This window comes from Cajanus cajan, chromosome 3 (assembly GCF_000230855.2).
Source record: "Cajanus cajan strain Asha chromosome 3, NIPB_CcT2T_4, whole genome shotgun sequence".
NCBI lineage: Eukaryota > Viridiplantae > Streptophyta > Magnoliopsida > Fabales > Fabaceae > Cajanus > Cajanus cajan.
Window position 1 is genome coordinate 5,429,351 of NC_138519.1, and position 20,421 is coordinate 5,449,771.

Below are 20,421 nucleotides of genomic sequence, written 5' to 3' on the forward strand. Positions count from 1 at the left end.
CATCTGCAAAGTAAAGTTTGAATTCACTTCACATATTTTCTGCACCTGTCCATTGGTGGATAATGTTTGGAAGCAATGGCTTAGGTGGCTAGACTCTCCTTCGCCTCTTCCACAACAACTAGAACAACATTTTTGCTCTGTACCGAGACCGCTTCAGTCAAAGTCAGAGGTGGAAAGTTGGCATTTAATATGGTGTGCTATAACATGGTGTTCATGGAAACAGAAATTTTTGTGTTTTTGAAGGTGGATACTTTGATCATGACAGGGTGATCAACCACATTCTTTTCTTTTACTTGGTCGTGGCTGTACACACTACACTATAGAAGTCTTTCCAATATTCATTCTAACAATGGTGCAGCAATTCGGGACCATGCATTCGCAAAAGGGATTGAAGGTTGAAAAATATGTGAAAGGTGGAAACATATTTATGGGTTAGGATGGGTCACGTTGTGAAAAGGTGGTGGTTCTGTTTTTTAGGGATCAGGTTTGAGGCACACTTCTTTTGACGCATGGCAGTGGCTTATATGAGAGGGATACAATATTTAATTACTTCAACAAGAAAAACATCTATGGGGGTTGTCAAATTGGTGAATATTAATGCTTGGATTATGATTTTGAAGTACACTGTGAGTGTTGATCTGGTTTGGCTGACTTGATAAGATGAAGGAATATAACATAGTTGATTGTATTTTACTTTAGGGGGAAACAATTAATTACTGTGTAGGGAAGTTTGTGTTGATCACATATTTAGTCATAATCTTGGTTAGCCAATAATTTGCTCATATACAATAGCACATTACATTTAACCTTGGATATTTTGGTATGAGATCTTCTTACTTATTTTTGTAAAAGGGCTTTAGGTACACTTATACCTTTTTAATATATGTTTCTTTGTCATAAAAAAATAAAATAAAAATAAAAATCTTTTATTATGACGACATTTTTTTTTCTATTAGCCTCGTAAGAAGTAATTCTCTTCGATACACAATTAATTACACAGTAGATATGAATATTTCACTTATAAATAATTGAATTATTTTCAATAAAAAAAAAACTAGTTTCTTTCATTACACTTAATTCCTATTGTTCTTACCGGAAATCTGCTGTAGAGCTGATCCGCCAGGTAAGATCGATGAGCCTTCTTTACGGGTACGCTGGTGCTCCAAGATGGGGGTGGTACCTGCAAAAGAGACTCCGATGTTAAAGTTAGTGTTTGTGGGAGTATGAATCTCGTATAAGTAATGCACGTACCTTAGTGTGAATTAGGGTTGCTTTGGGCCTTAGGCTTGAGATAAGACGTAATATGATTAGATAACGGACCTCATCTGGGGCGAGATCCTCGGGAATCGATTATGATTCACTTAAATGCCGAGCTGATGCCATGCGGTGCGCGTCCGAGGTCGGCTTGCGTTGTGGTGCCGAGCTCAGAGCTCGGTTACGCGATACGGATAGTACACTAGCCCCCCGAGCTCTGAGGACCGTAGGTCGAGGAGTTAAGACCGAGCTCGCTGGGGGGAGGTGACCTCTCGCGTACGTATGCTCGTTGTGGTGCCATGTGTCGCGACTATTCATTTCCCGGGAACGTGCAAGTGGCACGTTTATGGGAGATGACAATTATGTAATGATGGTCTTGCAATTAATTGTGTTGTCAGGCGTGTCCCCTGACCAACACGTAGCGTGGCGGTTTTGAAATGTGGGAAGGAGCCCCTTTTCTCTTTCTTTCCCGCGTCTCTTCCCATTCACTCCACTTTCTTCTACTTTTTGGCTTCTTGGGTACGGTAGCCCTCTGTGCCTTCTCGTTCCTAGCTTTCTCGCTTTCATCTTCGTTTTTACAGTCTTTCTTCGAGTCTTCTTGATGGCTGGTGGCGTTCTCTGCTACGGCCAAGTAAAGGAGGAGGTCGGTGTTGTGATCCGGCCTCTATAGGATTGGTGGAGTTGTGAGGAAGGTTTTGAAGCTTTGGAAAGCTTCTTCGCACTGATCTGTCCACAGGAAATCCTTTGGCTTTTTTAGTAGGGTGAAGATTGGTCCCGCCTTTTTCGCGAGTTTGGGAATGAAGCGGGACAGTGAGACTAACCATCCGGTCAAGCGTTGGACTTCTTTCACCGTTTGTGGGCTTTGCATCTGGATGATGGCCTTGCACTTCTCGGGGTTGGCCTCGATTCCTCTACTGGTAATCATGAAGCCGAGGAACTTACCCCCGTGGACACCGAAGACACACTTCTCCGGGTTGAGGCGCATGTTATGCTTCCTGACCTGGGCAAATATTTCGGCAAGGTCGGCAGCGTGGTCTACCGCCGAGGTATTTTTGACTACCATGTCATCGACGTAAACTTCCATGTTTCTCCCGATCTGTTGACGGAAAACCTTATCCATCAGCCGCTGGTAGGTTGCCCCTGCATTTTTGAGGCCGAAGGGCATCACCCGGTAGTAATAGTTGGCGTGGTCGGTGATGAAAGACGTATGCACTTCATCGGGTGGGTACATCATTATCTGGTTGTACCCAGAGTAGGCGTCGAGGAAACTGAGGAGGGCGTGTCTGGAGGCTCCGTCGACTAACCTGTCAATGCTCGGCAAAGGGTATGAGTCCTTGGGGCATGCTTTATTTAGGTCGGCATAGTCGACGCACATGCGCCACTTCCCCGAGTTCTTCTTTACCAGGACCATGTTCGCCAGCCATGTGGTGTATTTGACTTCACGGATGAAGCCAGCGTTGAGCAATTTCTGTGTTTCAGCGACGATGGCTTCCCGTCTTTCGTCGCCGACTTTCCTCTTCCTTTGGGCGACTGGTTTTGCCTCCTTGTGTATTGCTAGCCTGTGGCAGATGAAATCGGCGTCTATGCCTGGCATGTCAGCGCTAGACCAGGCGAAGAGGTCGGCATTATTGAGGATTCCCGCTTCAAGTTACTGTCGCAACTTTGGAGTCAACTGTCTGCTGATCTTCGTGGTTTGCTTGGGGAGTTTCCCGATCTGGAGGTCATCGAGCTCGTCTACGGGGGTACACTCGTCACGAGCGTCGGATCTTGGATCGAGGTCGGTGATTTCTTCGTGGTTGATGCGAGCCACGGTGGTAAGGTTGCTCTTGCACTGTTCGCCAGGTGAGGCGACTTTCAGGCTTTTGGTGTAGCATTGTCGTGTCGTCTTCTGGTTTGCTCTGACGGAGATAATCCTCCCATCATGCCCTGGGAATTTCATGGTGAGGTGTGGGGTGGACACTACCGCTCCGAGCTGATTCAAGGTTGGCATGTCGATGATGATGTTATAGGAGGTGTCGGCTTCCACGAGGAGGTATCGAACCATGACCCGCCTTGAATCCGGAGGTGCTCCGAAAGCCGTCAGTAGGTCCACGTATCCCCGAGTGTAAACGCTCCTTCCTGCAAAACCGACTAGGGGTTCTGTGTGAGGTTCTATGAGAGAGTGGGGGACGTCTAACCTGAGGAATGTTGGCCAATATAGGATATTGGTCGAGCTCCCTTGGTCGACCAGAGTCTTGTGAACCTCCCAGTTGGCTAGCGCTACGGCTATGACCATGGGATCGTCCTGGTTGGGATTGATCCCGGCGTCGGTGAAAGTGATCGTCTACGAGCTCTGGTGCGAAGCAAAGGTGGTGAAGTGTACGCGATTGACGTTGCACAGGTGTTTTTTTCCGGGCCGAGCTGCTGGCTCCCCCTCCTGCGAAGCCTCCTGCAATTGTGCTGATCACTCCCTGTGGGGGAGTTGATCCTGCCTCCTGGTTTAACTCGACTCGCACAGCTCCGCCGGGGTTGGGTTGAGAGCCGGAGGGATGATCAGAATATCGCCGCTGGGGTTGAGCGCGAATCCTATTGTTTTCCGCGCGCAGAGCCGCTAGGTCAGCCTCATTAGCGATACGCATCGCGGCTAGGTCAGTTTCGTGCTTGGCACGCATACTTTGTAGATCTGCGGCGTGTTGCTGCCGCAGCTGCTCGACCTGCTCGATCAGTCGTCTCACTGCTGCTTCATTATTCATGTTAGTTGTGTGATCTAGGTCGTCTGTTACGCGTCTGCTATGGCTTCTGGTGAAAACCATAAGCGTGGCCGATAAGAGCTGTCTTGATCGGCCCCACGGTGGGCGCCAAATGTTCTTACCGGAAATCTGCTGTAGAGCTGATCCGCGAGGTAAGATCGATGAGCCTTCTTTACGGGTACGCTGGTGCTCCAAGATGGGGGTGGTACCTGCAAAAGAGACTCCGATGCTAAAGTTAGTGTTTGTTGGAGTATGAATCTCGTATAAGTAATGCACGTACCTTAGTGTGAATTAGGGTTGTTTTGGGTCTTGGGCTTGAGATAAGACGTAATATGATTAGATAACGGACCTCGTCTGGGGCGAGATCCTCGGGAATCGGTTATGATTCACTTAAATGCCGAGCTGATGCCATGCGGTGCGCGTCCGAGGTCGGCTTGCGTTGTGGTGCCGAGCTCGGAGCTCGATTACGCGGTACGGATAGTACACCTATTATTTTTAATAAATTAAATACAGCAAAGGGGTATTTAAAATACGTCTACCCATATATAGAATAAGGCAAACTGCAGAGGACACTTGAACTAATTAAGCTTTCAATTGGGATATAATATCACCAATCAACATAAATTCAAACTATTATTCAACTTGAGAAAAGAATTAAGACCAAGATTGATTGGAAGAAAAATAAGTAACTAAAAGATTATATTGAATGGTTTAAAAATATTATTATATTTATTTTATTTTAATTTTTCTAAAATGAGATGATGCTTGTAGGGTCTTCTTTAACAACAATTTAGTTATAAAGTTATATTCTCTCTAGCTCATGAGGCAAGTAAAAAACATCAATTTATTTTTTATATTTACTTAGATTTAGCGATGGGTACGTCCCTAAGTTTTATGGGAGAAAGATCTAGCCATGAGTATATGTCCACCAAATAATCTATGAGCAAAATACAAAGTGAATTTCCTATGGAATAAAATAAACAAGACATTCTTTTTGAACATATTTAATCTTGGGGGAATATAATAACAAAAACTGCCAAGAGAACAAGAAATTACCATATCCCAAACATCTATTTTAGAATGAGAAATGATTTTGCAACCAAGCATAGGCTAACTTGGAAGAAAATATTTTAATTTGGATATTGTCAAGCTTCAACTTCCTCACATATCTGCTTGATCTTTTACCACATTAATTAATAGAAGAAAATATACAGCAGCTTAATGCGTAGATCTTCTTCCTAAAGGAAAAAATATTGACTTCAATTTATTAGCCTCCACACCAACCGTTTTATAACCAATAACCAATCTCATCGAATTTCTTGAAGTTATTAATTACCATATTAAACGGTCAAGGGAAAAAAGGTCTTTTAATTTAGGCTACAAAGAACCTAGCTAATAACCACATGAATAAATGAATAATATATACCACTCCTAATTCTCATTTCTTCAACCCTCCTATAGCTGAAACTGTTCTTGTAAAGTTTTATAGGAACCTAATTTACAAAAGTCCTTCCATCAAACTGAAAAGGTTTGAAAGTGGATAAGGACTTTGATCATGTTTGAGAGGGATTTTAAACAAAGATAAAATATTAACTGAGAGACTATTCAAAACAGAATCAATCAAAATGATTCAGCTCCAAAGGCAAATGCTTAAATGATTAAATTGAAAGCCTATGCTTCAACTAATCAATATATTAGGCTGCAAAGTGATTAGTGTGAGGAACATTAATTTCCCACCTTATGACATACTTTTATCACTCTCCAGTAGTATTAATTACCTATACTTTCTCGAAAAGAAAATTAATGACATCTGAATTGTACACAACCTGCAGGATGTACATGTAAAACTTTTTTTTGTAACAAACAGCTGTTCTTACTTTATATATACCGTTGCATAACACATAACACCAGCCTAGCTCCAACGGTACCCTTGTCGTATATTAAATTGTACACATGACATTTTATTGCAACCTAAAGCAATCAAGTCATTACAATCACGAACTCTTGACAATATAAAATGACGGTACAACAAATTGAAGGAAGACCATCCTTGAAGTTACACGTGAGATCCATTACTAGGTCCATCGACAAAAGATTAGAAGAAGATGAGAAAGCTAGTACTCCTAGATATATGCTCCTCATGGTTATAGAATATTGATTCCATCAATGCAAGGAGAAACTCTATCACAATTCACAAATAGCCAAATAAACCGGAAATTGAGTTTGAATATTCTGATTTGAATAGAGAGAAAGAGAATGGATTCCCACATAATTGAAAGTATAGGTAATTAAATAGCATAGACAGTAAATTATTTAATTTGAAGCAGTAAAAAAAGGAGGAGAGTGAGGGTGATGGATCAGATGGAGGCATGGAGAGAAGCATCGTGGACAAATTTCTTGACGAAATCTTCCAAAGCTTTGGCCTTAGAAGGGTGAAAGAGCTCGACCGCATGAAAGCCATCGTGGGCAAAATGCGTCTCGACGTGGACCCCATGCCTCTCCAAGATCCTACCAAGCTCCATCTGCTTCTCCACCAAGGGATCCCCCATGTAGCCGTTGATCAGGCACCAGGGCAACCGTGCGATCCGCTCCTTGTGCTCCTGCTCGGCCGCCGTCGGATTGCAGTAGACGTGGTCGCGATCGGCGCCCTCGGGAAGCGAGAGCGACCACATCATGTCGTTGGCTACTAACGGCAGTATGTGATCGTCGACGAGTCTGAGTTCGGATTCGGATCTCTGGACCCCACTGAGGTAAGGGATGTTCATTACGATGCCCAGGATTTTCAATGGCGAGAGGTCCATTTCGACCGCACGTAGCCCCGCGAAGTAGACGATGTTTCCCCCCGCGCTGCTTCCCATCAGGAAGCACTTGGAGAAATCCACGTGCTCGCGGACCCACGGGTCGGACTCGCCTGAATTCTGGGCCTGGGCCTGGGCCCACACGAGGGCGTCTTGCGCGTCCTCGTAGGCGGCCGGGAGGCGGTGCTCGGGGCAGAGGCGGTAGTCCACGGAGGCCACCACGGCGGGGAGGGCGGCGGCCAGGGCGGTGCAGGAATCGTGGAAGATGAGGGAGGCGGGGTGGTAGAGGATGAAGCCGCCGCCGTGGAAGTAGAGGATGAGGGGGAGCTTGCGGGTGGGCGGGGGCGGAGGGTGGGGGAGGAAGAGGCGGATGGAGGTGCCGGCGGCGGCGTTGAGGGGGAGGTCTTTGGAGAGGGCGGTGATGCCCGGGGTGGGCTCCGGTGCGGGGGGGACCATGGGGACATCGTAGTTGCGCGTGAGGGAGCAGCCGTCGGGGTTCAACTTGATTTTCATGAACTCGTAGGGGTCTATGGCGGAGGGAGGTGGTTCTGTCATTGTGTGATGACTGATGAGAGAAAAGAGGATGAGGAATGAAAGTGAGTGTGTGTTAAGATTGAAGAAGGTGAGTGTGTTAATGAATAATGATGATGTTGTTGTGTGTCGCGGGTGGGTTGGGTAATAGGGTACCTTCTTGCATGGCGATGATCTCGATGCACCATGCAAATTTTGGCCACACAATATTTCTACTAATTAATATGCTATTAATAATGCGGTTTTTCACTCTATCAGTATCAACCACATGTGCATGGTATTAAAATCATATTTATTAGTAGGGAAACACAAACTTAGTGTCTATATATTTATTTTTTAAAAATTTAAATAAAAAAAGATAATTGTTAATTTAAAAGTAATAGTATCCGATACATGAGAAAAATGTTATGCACAGAAAATATAAAACAGTTTTTGTGTGACTTCTTGTTACAAGTTATTATATATATATATGATAAAATATTTAATATTTTATTATATTAATTTAAATTAATATATATTCATAAAAATACATTATATATTAATTTAAATTTATATGATAAAATTAATATTGTATAGTTTTCAATCTTTGTAAATATTTGTAGTTTAATATATTCATTCAGAATTTTTAATTTAATGATTAAATTATTAAAATTTGATGTATATTATATGTCATTGATTGAAGTAATTTTATTAAAAATTATTCTTGAGTAAGTAGATCTCTACCATATATAAAAAAAAAAATTAAAAAAAAAAAAGATTTGGAAGATAATGATGCGAGTTTCAATATCTTATCTCGTTTCGGTACGTGATAAGTATGAAATTTGTGTCTCATCTACATTCTTGTCAAGTATTGAATATATTTCTATCTACTCATAAATTAATTAAATGTATTTTAAAAAATATATAAGAAACAAAAATTTTAACATAGAGTAAAAATTATAAAATTACATTAATTAATTTTATTTAACATAAATTTAAAATAGAGTAAAAACTACATAAGTCTCAAGTAAATTTTAAAAAAAAATAAACTAGGTTTATAAAAATTTAAATCAGTGATAAGTATAGGTATGAGACAAGTAAAAATATAATAATTTTATAAATTTAGTATTGTGAGTACCTCGCTAAACTAAATATTTATTATCAAAATTAGACTAATTTTAATGTTATCTACGAATATAAATTTACTTTACATCTCTAATTATAATAGTTTCACGTCAGTCGTTACTTTTAAACAATGAATAATTTTTTTCTTAAATCAAATATAGATTAATTATGCTTATGTTACCCGATAGCATATTTTTAATGAATCAAAAAGATTCCTAAAGAAAAAATAAGGAAGGTATCAAATGGTCAAGACCAACCTACTTGAATTTTCAATGGGTTATTAATTTTTTGGCCTGAGATAGCCCGTTGGTTTGATGGGCCAGGCTAAATTGGCCATTTTATTAATTTAATTTTTACAAAGAAAACCAAATTGGCCTGCAGATTTCTAAATCAATTGGCTATTTTTTTATTTATTTAATGTTTAATAAAAGATCAAGGTAAATAAGTCCAGTAAGTTTCAAAATATAAATAACTGACTTATTTTGACCTCTTTGGTCCACCGAACTGGCTCAAAATTGGGCCGGTTCTCTTTAGGTGTTTTTGAGACCCGTTAGGCCCAGTCCGGTCAGGGCATTTTTAATAGCTCTCGTATCAATGACTCTGCTGCAGAAACATACATAATTATGGCAGATGATAAACACACCTCCACTCTCGTGTAAACACACCCCTTTTTTAAAAAATATATATATAATGTCTAAATTACCTTTTTAAAAAAAAATTCCTAAATTTACACCTCCCTTTCCCGCACCCCCTTCCCCGCACCCCACACTCCACACCCCTCTTCTTCCCAAAGCCTCTTTCTGCTCAATGTCATTAAGTAATATACTTTTACAGTCATTCTGAATAGAAAAAAAGGACTAGTCCCACCATAACCAGCATAAGAAAGGCTCTTTTACAATCATTAGCATTCTGGAAAGTACTTTTACAGTCATTAGCATTCCGGAAAGTACTTTCCGGAATAGTAAAATTATTGTTCATATAATTCCGGAAAGAACTTTCCGTAATAGTAACTTTAATATTATGGAAAGTACTTTCCGGAATTATGTAACAAAACATTTCCAGAAAATACTTTCCGGAGTAAGAATTTAATATTATGGAAAGTATTTTCCGGAACATTTTTATATAATTCCGGAAAGAACTTTCCATAACAGTAAGAAGAAGAAGAAGAGGAGTGCCAGAAAGAGAAAGAAGAGGGGTGTGCGAGGTGCGGGAAAAAAAAAAGAAGAAGAGGAGTGCCAGAAAGAGAAAGAAGAGGGGTGCGCAATGTCAGCAGGTGGTCTTGTAAGAGAAAGACTCTTACTTGTTCTATAGAAAGAAACACTAGTACAAAAATGACTTTTAAAATCGGGGTTTTAAAATCAGTCATAAGGTAGCCATTTTAAAAGTGACGCGGTGGCCTGTACTGCAACAGAACGGCCTGTACTGCTTTCAGTACTGCCCGTACTACAAGCAGAACGGCCTGTACTTCTTGCAGAACGGCCTGTACTACTTGCAGAACGGGCCGTACTGCTTGCAGAACAGGCCGTTCTGCAAGCAGAACGGGCTGTGCTACAAGTAGAACGGGTCGTTCTTCTTGCAGAACGACCCGTTGTGGTGTCGTTCCAGACTAAAGTTTACATGCAGATACAGGATAATGTTCCATGCATGTACTTTTTACGCAATGGTTGAACCTTATGTACGCATGTGATGTCCCGATATTGAGAAAGAAATCGGTCAGGAATGGATTGTATACTTCAAATTCTGAGTCAACAATCCTAACTCGAGCACTTATATAAAACAAAATCATTGTAAAGAAGCTTTAGTATAAAGGATACTTACCAGAATCAAATCCTTCACCGGCAAAGAGCCTTTCTTATGCTGGTTATGGTGGGGCTAGTCCTTTTTTTCTATTCAGAATGACCGTAAAAGTATTTTGCTTAATAACATTGAGCGGAAAGAGGCTTTGGGAAGAAGAGGAGTGTGGAGTATAGGTGCGGAGAAGGGGAGTGCGGGGAAGGAAGGTGTAAATTTAGAAATTTCATTTTTTTAAAAAGGGTAATTTAGATATTTTATATATTTTTTTAAAAAAAGGGTGTGTGTTTATGTGAGAGTGGAGGTGTATTTATCATCTCCCCAGAATTATTTGGTTGGTTTGCAAAAGAAACTTTCACTCTTTGGGTCCAATATTCGTTGAGCTTAAAGATAGTGGAATCGTTCAATGAAGCCATTGAGTGGACTGGAGTGAATGAATTGCTAAATGAAGACAATAGATGATGAGATTTTTGTGCACACGAGTTAACCCGGCCCATTAAGAATTAGCCTGAGCAGGCCTATCTATTAACAATTCTATGTGCAGGTTAGCCTATTAAATATCTCATCTATTTTAAAATAATTATCACTTTAAAGTTGTATATAAAGATTTAAATAATGAAACACTTTTAATAGTAATATATAAATCATTTTGAGATATTGTTCTTTCATTTTATAGGTGATAATTTATTTTATTTGGTGAGCATATCAAAGTACAAAAAAAAAATAAATTAAAACGACTTGTTATATCTTTTTTAAAATAATAAAAATTGTAAGACAAATTAAATAGTTAAAAGAGACAGATTGTTATTTCCTAGCCCAATCGAAAGTTCATTGATACCCCTCATGGTTCGATTACGATTCATCATCAGATTTCAAAATCCTATCACATTTATGAATGTGCAGTGCAACCACTAATACATCACTTGTACAGGGACCACTTCCGTAGTTATTTCACACAACAACCATACTCCAAACTGTGTTGCAGATTTAATACCCAAATTCATCTCATATCGTGATGCCACCAAGGCACCAACCAATTGTGATGTTTTGGCTCTAAGGATAATATCAACCAATTCATACAAATTGTTGGGCTCACACATGCAAGAGGAGAAAATTACAGACTTGCACGGGCATGCCAATTACCACCACTCCACAAAGTCTTTTGAATTCACTAAGCAACCATCCATATTTTCTTTTGGCAAATGCGTATTATCAGTTTACTTAAATATTTGTTGGAGATCAGGAATAAATAACTGAATAGTATATTAATTTTCCAATATATTAAATATAATTTTCAATAAATTCCTTTATTTTTTATTCTTTAATAAGTACCCGAGGGCTTAATTTGCCACGCCTACCTCACTATGATCACAAGTGTCAGGTCACTGCTTTGGATTCGCATTGTCTTAAATAATGGCTCCCAAATAGTTAGGTTCAAGTGGGAAACCAAAGATAGACCCTTTAGTCAGAATCTAATATCTAGTGCGTGTGCGGCTTTACCTGCCATATTCCCACCACTTTTATTCCCCTTCATGTATGTTATTGTTCCCCCTTTGATAACATGGTTTTTTTAAAACCAAAGTACAAATTTCTACTTCGGCATATCATGTCTATTTCAAGAAAATTACACCGATAACTAGACAGAAATTAATCAACATATGTGAAATATCACTCGGATTATTTTTAAAAGGCAGCACGGAACAGATTGTCAAATCTTTTGGAAGTAGCAATCAAGAAGCATTACAGTACACTCACCATAGCATTACAGTAGTCACAAAATTACATAGTATCGCAAATTCCATCTCTGCATAATCATCATCCAAATTACAAAGCATTATATGAAGGTCGTACAAATGTTAGATTAGACACAAGCAGTCCCATCTAGAACACCCTCCTCCTTCCAGTTGGTTTGTTTTTTGGTAGGGGGTGTTACAAATTATTCCTACATTTGTTTTCATTAATTCTTCGATTGCAAATACTAAGCTAAATTAAATCGTTTCCCTAAATTATGTACTGACCGATCAGAGTCAGGTACTCTTCAGAACAGAGATTTGCAAATGCACAAATAACTCAATTTCTGTACGAAAACTATTAGTGCAGCAATTACAGGTATCTGAGTCCCCAAAGGATCTTCCTTGAGAGTGAGAGCAGGCAATTAAAAAAACGCAATGTCCAAACGCAAACATTCCCGAAACATTAGACAGTTTATCTCTATTGTAGGATTAGGGAACTGGGGGAGAAGCCATTAATATGGCAATATGGAATATTGACATTAAAAAAAAGTTTAAAAAAGAACTAGCTATATTTAGTTTGTTATATTGTTTGATCTTTCATGGATGATTAGCAATAGCCTTGCAATAAGAATCTGTGATCTTTATTTGTTCCAAGGGATTAAAGCTTAGGAGTGAAAGGCTAGTTGTAGGTCCAAGCACTGATGATAAAATGATACTTATTCTTCTCTCAATTCCAGGGACAGTGGAGCCTCCACTTAGCTCAAAGTAAAATCATAATTACTTGTAAAAGACGCGAATGGGGCCAGGACGTGTCCGCTTCAACTGAAACCGATACTACCAACAAAGGCAAAATGTGCATATAACTTTAAAAAGTTGGAACAACCAAAAAGATAAATAAATCTTCCTTGGGTCCTTAGCGGGCACTAAGGTCATGAAATTCTCGTTCACACACAGGTTTAGTCAGGAGGCACTACATAAATATTCGTTGAAAAGGGGCCAAGAAGCCAAATAGCTTTAAAGGTAAAAAAAAAATGTTCCCTCAACTTTTAAAAGACCTGAAATTTCCTGAAATTCAACAACTTGTAGAGGCAAAGACACGTATTCGTGCCAGAATCATGCACCCAAAAAGTTCTTTCAGATTAAAAAGCAAGAACCAGGTCAGAATAAACCGTCATACGATGTAAAGAACCAGAACCAGAACGGAACCAAAACAAAAACCAGAAAGGAAACAAATGGATTTATGCAACAAGGCTTGTAACTCTACTATTTTTTCCCCTTTCTTTTCTGCATTAGTTTCTACAAATGGTGAAGAAAATCAATTAGAGTTTACCTAAAACTAAAACCATACACTCTCACAAGTTAATGATCGATCATGACAAGAACAACCATCACTCACTCGCGCCCGCACACACACACACACTCACCGAGCCTTCTTCCGCGACTTGAACGGGAAATTAGAGGGCGGTGAAGGCGAGAACTCGAACGGCAAGTGCGGTGGCTCAGCCTCCCCATTAAGCATCCCCACAACCTCCTTCATGGAAGGCCTCTTCCCAGGGCACCTCTGCAAACACAACAAGGCAATGGTGATGCAGAGCAAAGCCTGCTCCTTATCCAACGAATGAATGGAAGTGTCCACAAGATCCAAAAGCCTCCCATTGTGAGCAAGCTGCCTGGCCCATGATATCAAATTGGCCCTCTCAAACTCGGAAATGGGCGAGGCCGTGACCTGCAACGGCCGCCTCCCGGCCACCAGAACCAAAAGCAGAACTCCAAAACTATACACATCACACTTCTCAGACAACTGCCCCCCACCCCCATACTCAGGAGCAATGTAACACACAGTCCCCCTCATACTAGGGGTGCTACTAATCCCACCACTCTTTGGCACATCCCCACTAACCCAATCCTGGCTATTCCTCCTCCCCCCATTGTTCTTTATCTCACTCTCACCACTCAAACCATCCAACCACCAATCAATACTCCCTCTACTCCCCTTACTCTTCCTCTTCCTCTTCTGCTCCACCCCATCCTCCTCCCTCTGCCACCACTCCATACCCCTCTTCTTCTTCCTACTCTTCTTACACAACTCCTCACAAAACTCCTCCTTCCACCACTCCCTCGGCTTCCTACTCTTCTTACTCGCCTTCCCCTTAACCCTCTCCTCATCCAGAGAAGCCCACCAATCCAACCTCTTCCTCTGCTTCTTCTTCTTCTTACTCTTACCCTCCTCCTTGGGAGAAGAAGATGAACACGAATCCACCCACTCGCTCTTGGGCCTCTCCTTCTTAATCTCACTCCCGATCCACTCCATCACATAATCCTTCACCCTCCCCGATTCCCCTCCGCCCCCACTCTCCTGCCGCCACCACCAATCCCTCCCCGAACCACCACCACCACCCCCCTTCTTCCTCACATTCCCACTATCAACACTCTCAAAACACCCATCCGACACCACACTTAGCTTATCACCCCCCACCGGAGACGCGTCGGAATATTCCACAGCCCTCACCGGACAACTCTCCGGTGAGCGGTCAACATCGACGACACTGACACTCTCAAACTCCTCCTCCTTCTTCTTCTCATTCTCATTCTCATCCACCATTCCCATTCCCATCCCCACCCCCACCCCCACCCCCGGATCCTCGACCGTCTTAACCCTAGCAAGCCCAAAATCCCCAATCTTGGCCCGAAAGTCCCGGTCCAGCAACACATTACTGGGCTTGATATCCCCATGGATCACAGGCGGCTCACAGACATGATGCAAATACTCCAAGCCCATGGCCACCGAAACGACGACGTCGAACCTCTTCCCCCAATCCATCAACTCCGGACAGCGCCGGTCCAGAAGCGCGTCCTGCAAACTCCGGTTCGGCATAAGCTCGTAAACCAGAACCAGCTTCCGACCGCGCCGGTCCGAAGAAAAACCTAGAAGCGAAATCACGAACGGAGACTTCAGATTCGAACACAAATTCAACTCGTTGTGGAACTCCCTCTCCCCCTGCAGCGACCCCGGCGAGTCCATCACCTTCAGCGCCACCGTCTGCCCCGACGGCAGCGTCGCCTTGTGCACCGACCCGAACCCCCCGTGCCCCAGCTTCGTCGCCGCCGAGAACGAGTTCGTCGCCCGCCGCAGCACCGAGTACGAGAACCGCCGCTGGCTGTGCTCGAACGGCGCCGTCCGGTTGTACGCCAGCTTCCGGTAGATGAACACCGTCACCGAGATCACCACCGCCAGGAGGAACACCGCGCCGCCCACGGCGCTGCAGAGGATTATCTCGCGGCGGTGGGATACCCCCGCCGCGAGCGGAGTCGGTGGCGGCGGACGCGATGGCATGGTTGTAATAATAATAATAATATTAGGAAGTGAATGCAAATGGTGATGTTAACCATTCATGAGAGAGAGAGAGAGAGAAAAAAAAGAGTGACTAGTTTGGTTTCCTTGGCCAACCAATATTGTGATAGATAAATGGGGAAATGAAATAAATAATTAAAGCCATGCTTTTTAAGATAAATATTTTAATTATCCTCAGATTCCTTTTTTAAATTTAAATAATAAATGGATGCATACGAGGTGAGTGAGTGAGTGAGTGTGAGTGTGATAGTTTAAGGTTCAAATGTTTGGAGGGACTTCGCATTTCCCATTCCCACTTGTGTTACATAAGGTAAAAAATCTACCACCAACCCATGGAATCAAAATACTACAACAATAATTACTACTTCACTTCCTTTCCATCTTCATCATTTTATGCTAAACTGTTTCGTCACTCTCAAGAATTACACAACAAAAACAAAATAGGTCAAATCACTTTGAAAATCATTCTTGAATTGGTCCTCACAGTTTAGATGACTCAAGAAAACGAAATGAGCAGAAAAATAAACGATCATGAATACGTCAAGTTGCTAAAAGTAAAAGTTGATAGAGATTAGTCACACCAATAATAGTTTAAGCTTTTTATTTTTATTAAAATAAATTAAGACTAATGAAATTTTACATACTTACACCGATACAACAGTGATAGACTCTTTTGCTTTTATTAAAAAATATAATAATAATAATAATAATAAAGATTAAATTTAAATTATTATGCATCTTTTTCTCTTAATTTGAATAATATTAAAAATGTCATTCTTATATATAATTCATTTTTATCATTATAAATAATTTTAACTTATAATTGCCCGTTTAAGTATATTATGTAATATAATGTACATAAATTTGTCTCCTATAGGGAGAATGCAGCCAATTTAATAAAAAAAATATTTAAGACTTGTAGTAAAAATATAAGTATGATTTAAATAGTATTAGTTGGTGCGTAAGTGTCATATTTAAGGATATTAAAGATGAAGGCAAAAGCCCGCCAGCCGTGGTAGAGATTCATAAATGATATCATATGATAGTGGTATGTAAAGAGAACAAAATAATTTCTTGAGCTAGGAAAGCCAATTTGCATTGATTTAGATAATTGATAAGAGTGGTCCTATATCTTTCTTTTTTCCTTTACCAAAAGATTTTGTGGATGGTGGATACAGATAATTTTAAGATTTTATTCATGTTTATTCAACCTTTTTTCATATAAAAATGAATAAGTTACATTATACTTTAAATTGTAGTCTTTAGGTTTCGATATATGGCATTGTCAGTATATTTAAATTAAAATTCTTTAAATTTATATTTTTAAATTAAGTAAAATTTTAAATTTATTTTCATTTTTTATAAATGTTAAAATACTTAAATTTTTATTCTTATATAAGTCAATTCTTATATATTAAACACAAATAATTTTTTTATAAAATAACGTTTTTAAAAGTTATTTTTTCGATGAGAACGTTTTTAGATATTGTTTTAACTTTTTATTAAATTTTTTATTCATCATATTCATTTATGAGTTAACATTTAATATCTTTTTAAAAAAAAATTATCAATAATTAAAATAATATTATGTTGCAACAAAAAAAAAATATAATTTATTGATTCAAAATTTTAAATATATTTATATATTCAAATATATTATATATTTTTATTTTAAATTTTAATTATATAAATAAACATTTAACATTTACATCGCATAAGTTTTAAATACTAATATTTATAATTTAAGTATTAAATGACAACAAAAACGAGAATTTGAGATTTTGAATCCAAATTTAAAATTTTAGTGAAATTTTGATAAGATTTTATAGAATTTGATAATATAGTTTAAAGAATAAAGAGAGAAATTTGTATATGTTATTTTGAGTACAGATTAATTTAATTAGTATTTTTGAATAAAAAGATTTAAAACAATTTATTTCATACAATTATTTTCGAAAATTTTAAATAGAAATGAAAGTACAGTAATTTTAAATTAAAAAAATTGATATAAATTAAATTTGTTTAATTTAAAAATAGACATATTTAATCAATATAAAAAATTAAAACTAATTTCAATAATAAGGGCTTAGGGAGCAAACTGCATTTAAACCTTTTATTTATGGTGTAAAAAAAATTATTATTTATAATATAGTTGTATTTTGTGATATCTTTTATTCCACATGCATAAATTTAATGTACATGATACTAATTTTTCTAAATAAACTAAAATTCAAGGTAAAAGTTTCATATTAAACTTGAATCTCCAAAATATAAAATTAGGTCTAAAAGGAAATACAATGAATGTTAAGCTAATGTTTAAACAACTTTATGAAAAAAATCTAAAACCCTAATGTAATTAATAATAGAAAATATTTTCCTAACTAATGTCTTGATGTCACATCCTATCAAAAAAATTCTTAGCACAAAATTTGAACATTCATTATCATAATCAAATTTACTTGCACATATACAACAAAATGAAACACCAAAAGAAAATGAGAGTGAAAAATATTTCATTATGACTACTAGTGTATGAAATAGTAAGATAGTCACACACATATAGTAAATATAATATTGAGCGTACATATGATTCATCAACAATTACTCCATTCATAACTTATATAAATCGAGATAATATTCATTAAGTCAAATTCCATAGAGTTATTAGACATCACATTTCAACATATATCAACCTCATAATTTAAACATTATGGGTATATTATATGTTCATGCAAAAACAAAACTCTCTTAACTACGTGCATATACTATTAGTAAAATCACTTTATCTTTGCTTTAAGGCTGAATATACTAGGAGGTCATGCTGACTCGAGTCATCATAACACTCTACATTAAAAAAAAATACATTAGTGGTGCGTCGAGATAGTTATGTTGGCCAAGTTTCACCCCTTATACACAATGTGGTAGGATTGAGACTCCCAAACTTAGTTATCTTTGAGGGCATGGGTTCCCAGACTTTACACAAGGGGGATCCCCATCACAAAAACACATAATGCAAATGATGTATGCTATACAAACTCTATGCATGGTCCTATAATTCACATTCACAACCTCACATTTACATGATTTCACATTACATGAGTCACATCACTGTTAGGTCATTCACCTAGATTTTCACACTGTTAATGTATATTTAGGCTTAGTCACATAATCATTTACACTTTTGTCACATATCACATATCTCACAATTTCAAAGACACACATTAACATCACATACTTTCTCAATTGTCCACACTACACAGATAATTCACTTATCTCAATCAATTAATTCACATGGTTTATTAATCAAGGTTAATCTCATTAGTTATCAATTACACATTTTTTAGTTGAAGACACAGGATAGCACCTAATGTGGGGTGTCCAACACTTGGTACAATATCAATAATAAAAACCTTTTATACATAATTTGTTAATCACTCTCATATCAAGTCTCAAAACTTACACAAATTTACATAAGAGAAGGGTATCTATAGTTTAATTCATTCATTCTTATTTAGGGGTTTTCTATTTGTAATTGCTTTTCCAATATTTTGTTTAATCTCAAAATCTCATGGTTACTAAGAGAAATCACAAACAGACATAGATTCATATTTAGGGTAAAATCCATATATTAGAAACATAATTGCAATGTAACAACATAATTAGAAAGAAAGGAACCACAAATTCACATTATAATCACAAGCATGTTTTGGATTTAATCCTTCATACATTCAAACACAAACAATGAGATTGAGGATCAATCTTGTTACCATATAGACAACTCACACTTGGAGTGAGGTTCTCACTCTCCCTTCCCCTTGATGGATGTCAAAGTCTTGATTGGAATCTCCAAGTTCATTTAGAGTAGTCTCTAGTTCTTTCTCCTCTTCAAATTACAAGATATGTGTTAAAAGTGTTTTCAAGACAACTTTAGTCTCACTAACATATTTATACAAAAATATTATTCCTAACCAGCGTGTAATTTGTCGGCACAACTTGTCAATTATTTATCTTTTAAAAATTTAAAAGGTTATCCTTAATAATTATTTTTCTGAATATATTCTCTTATAAATCAACTCTAATATATTACATACAAATAGTTATATTGCATAAGAGTATTTTTAAGAGTTTTTCTTCAATGAGAGGGTTTGTAGCATTTTTTTTTAACTTCTTACCTAATTTGATTTTTATTTGTCATAATTATTTATTAATTAAATATTAACACATTAAAATAATTTAGCAATAAATATTTTTTTACAATACAAATTATTTTTCATAAATTTAAAATATAATTTATTTGTTTAAAAATATTTATATATACTTATTTTAAATATAATTTATATATTCAAATATAATATTTATATATATATTTTATTATAAGCATAAACTAAAATACTAGTAACACTTATATCTCCAATTCATTAATTAATTTTAAAATATTATTTTTTTAGATGAGAAAATAAAATTTCCTCAATTACTCACCACCTAAATCTCACCTCTTTTGATTAAATAATTATTTTTAAAAAATTATTAATTTATTATGAAAACTTTTGAGATGTTATATATTATTCACTAATTATACTAAGATAAGTTAAATAAGTAAATCTTTTACCAAATAATATATATTTTTCAATAATTTTATTATATCAACTCTTATATATTAAATACAAATAACTATTTAAAATAAAAATATTTTTACAAACTTTTCTCCAACAAAAAAGTTTTTACTATAATTTTTATAATTTTTTCATCTAATTCAGTTTTTATTTATTATAATTATTTATAAATTAAAATTTAAAATTTTAAAATAAATTATCAATAAATAAAAATAATTTATCATTCTATATAAATTATTTATTATAAATTTAAAATTAAAATTTATATGTTTAAGAACATATATTAATACAAGTTTTAATTATAATTTATATATTTATATAATATATATATATATATATATATATATATAATTTATTATAAATTTTAATTGCATAATAAATACTAGTTTTAAATGATTTTGAAGCATTTGATTCACTTTATCTATACTAGCAGAAAAAAGACACTCCGTGCCTGCATTGTATTAAAAAAAATAAAAAAATGAGACGTTATTCATAGAAAAGTAATTATTAAAAAAT

General features: G+C 37.2%; 2 protein-coding genes across 2 annotated transcripts; both read right to left on the reverse strand.

The window, feature by feature from the left end:
• Positions 1 to 5,919: 5,919 nt before the first annotated feature.
• On the reverse strand, positions 5,920 to 7,471 carry LOC109798272 (alpha/beta-Hydrolases superfamily protein). The gene has a single exon (XM_020358483.3). It carries the CDS (start codon positions 7,334 to 7,336, stop codon positions 6,341 to 6,343), a length of 996 nt encoding a protein of 331 aa, XP_020214072.2. The 5' UTR covers positions 7,337 to 7,471; the 3' UTR covers positions 5,920 to 6,340.
• Positions 7,472 to 12,490: 5,019 nt separating this feature from the next.
• Positions 12,491 to 15,533, reverse strand: LOC109802362 (Protein kinase superfamily protein). Its single transcript, XM_020363702.3, is given in 2 exon segments — positions 12,491 to 12,774; positions 13,361 to 15,533. Coding segments are annotated over 2 exon segments (1,971 nt in total). The 5' UTR covers positions 15,275 to 15,533; the 3' UTR covers positions 12,491 to 12,717.
• Positions 15,534 to 20,421: the final 4,888 nt, after the last annotated feature.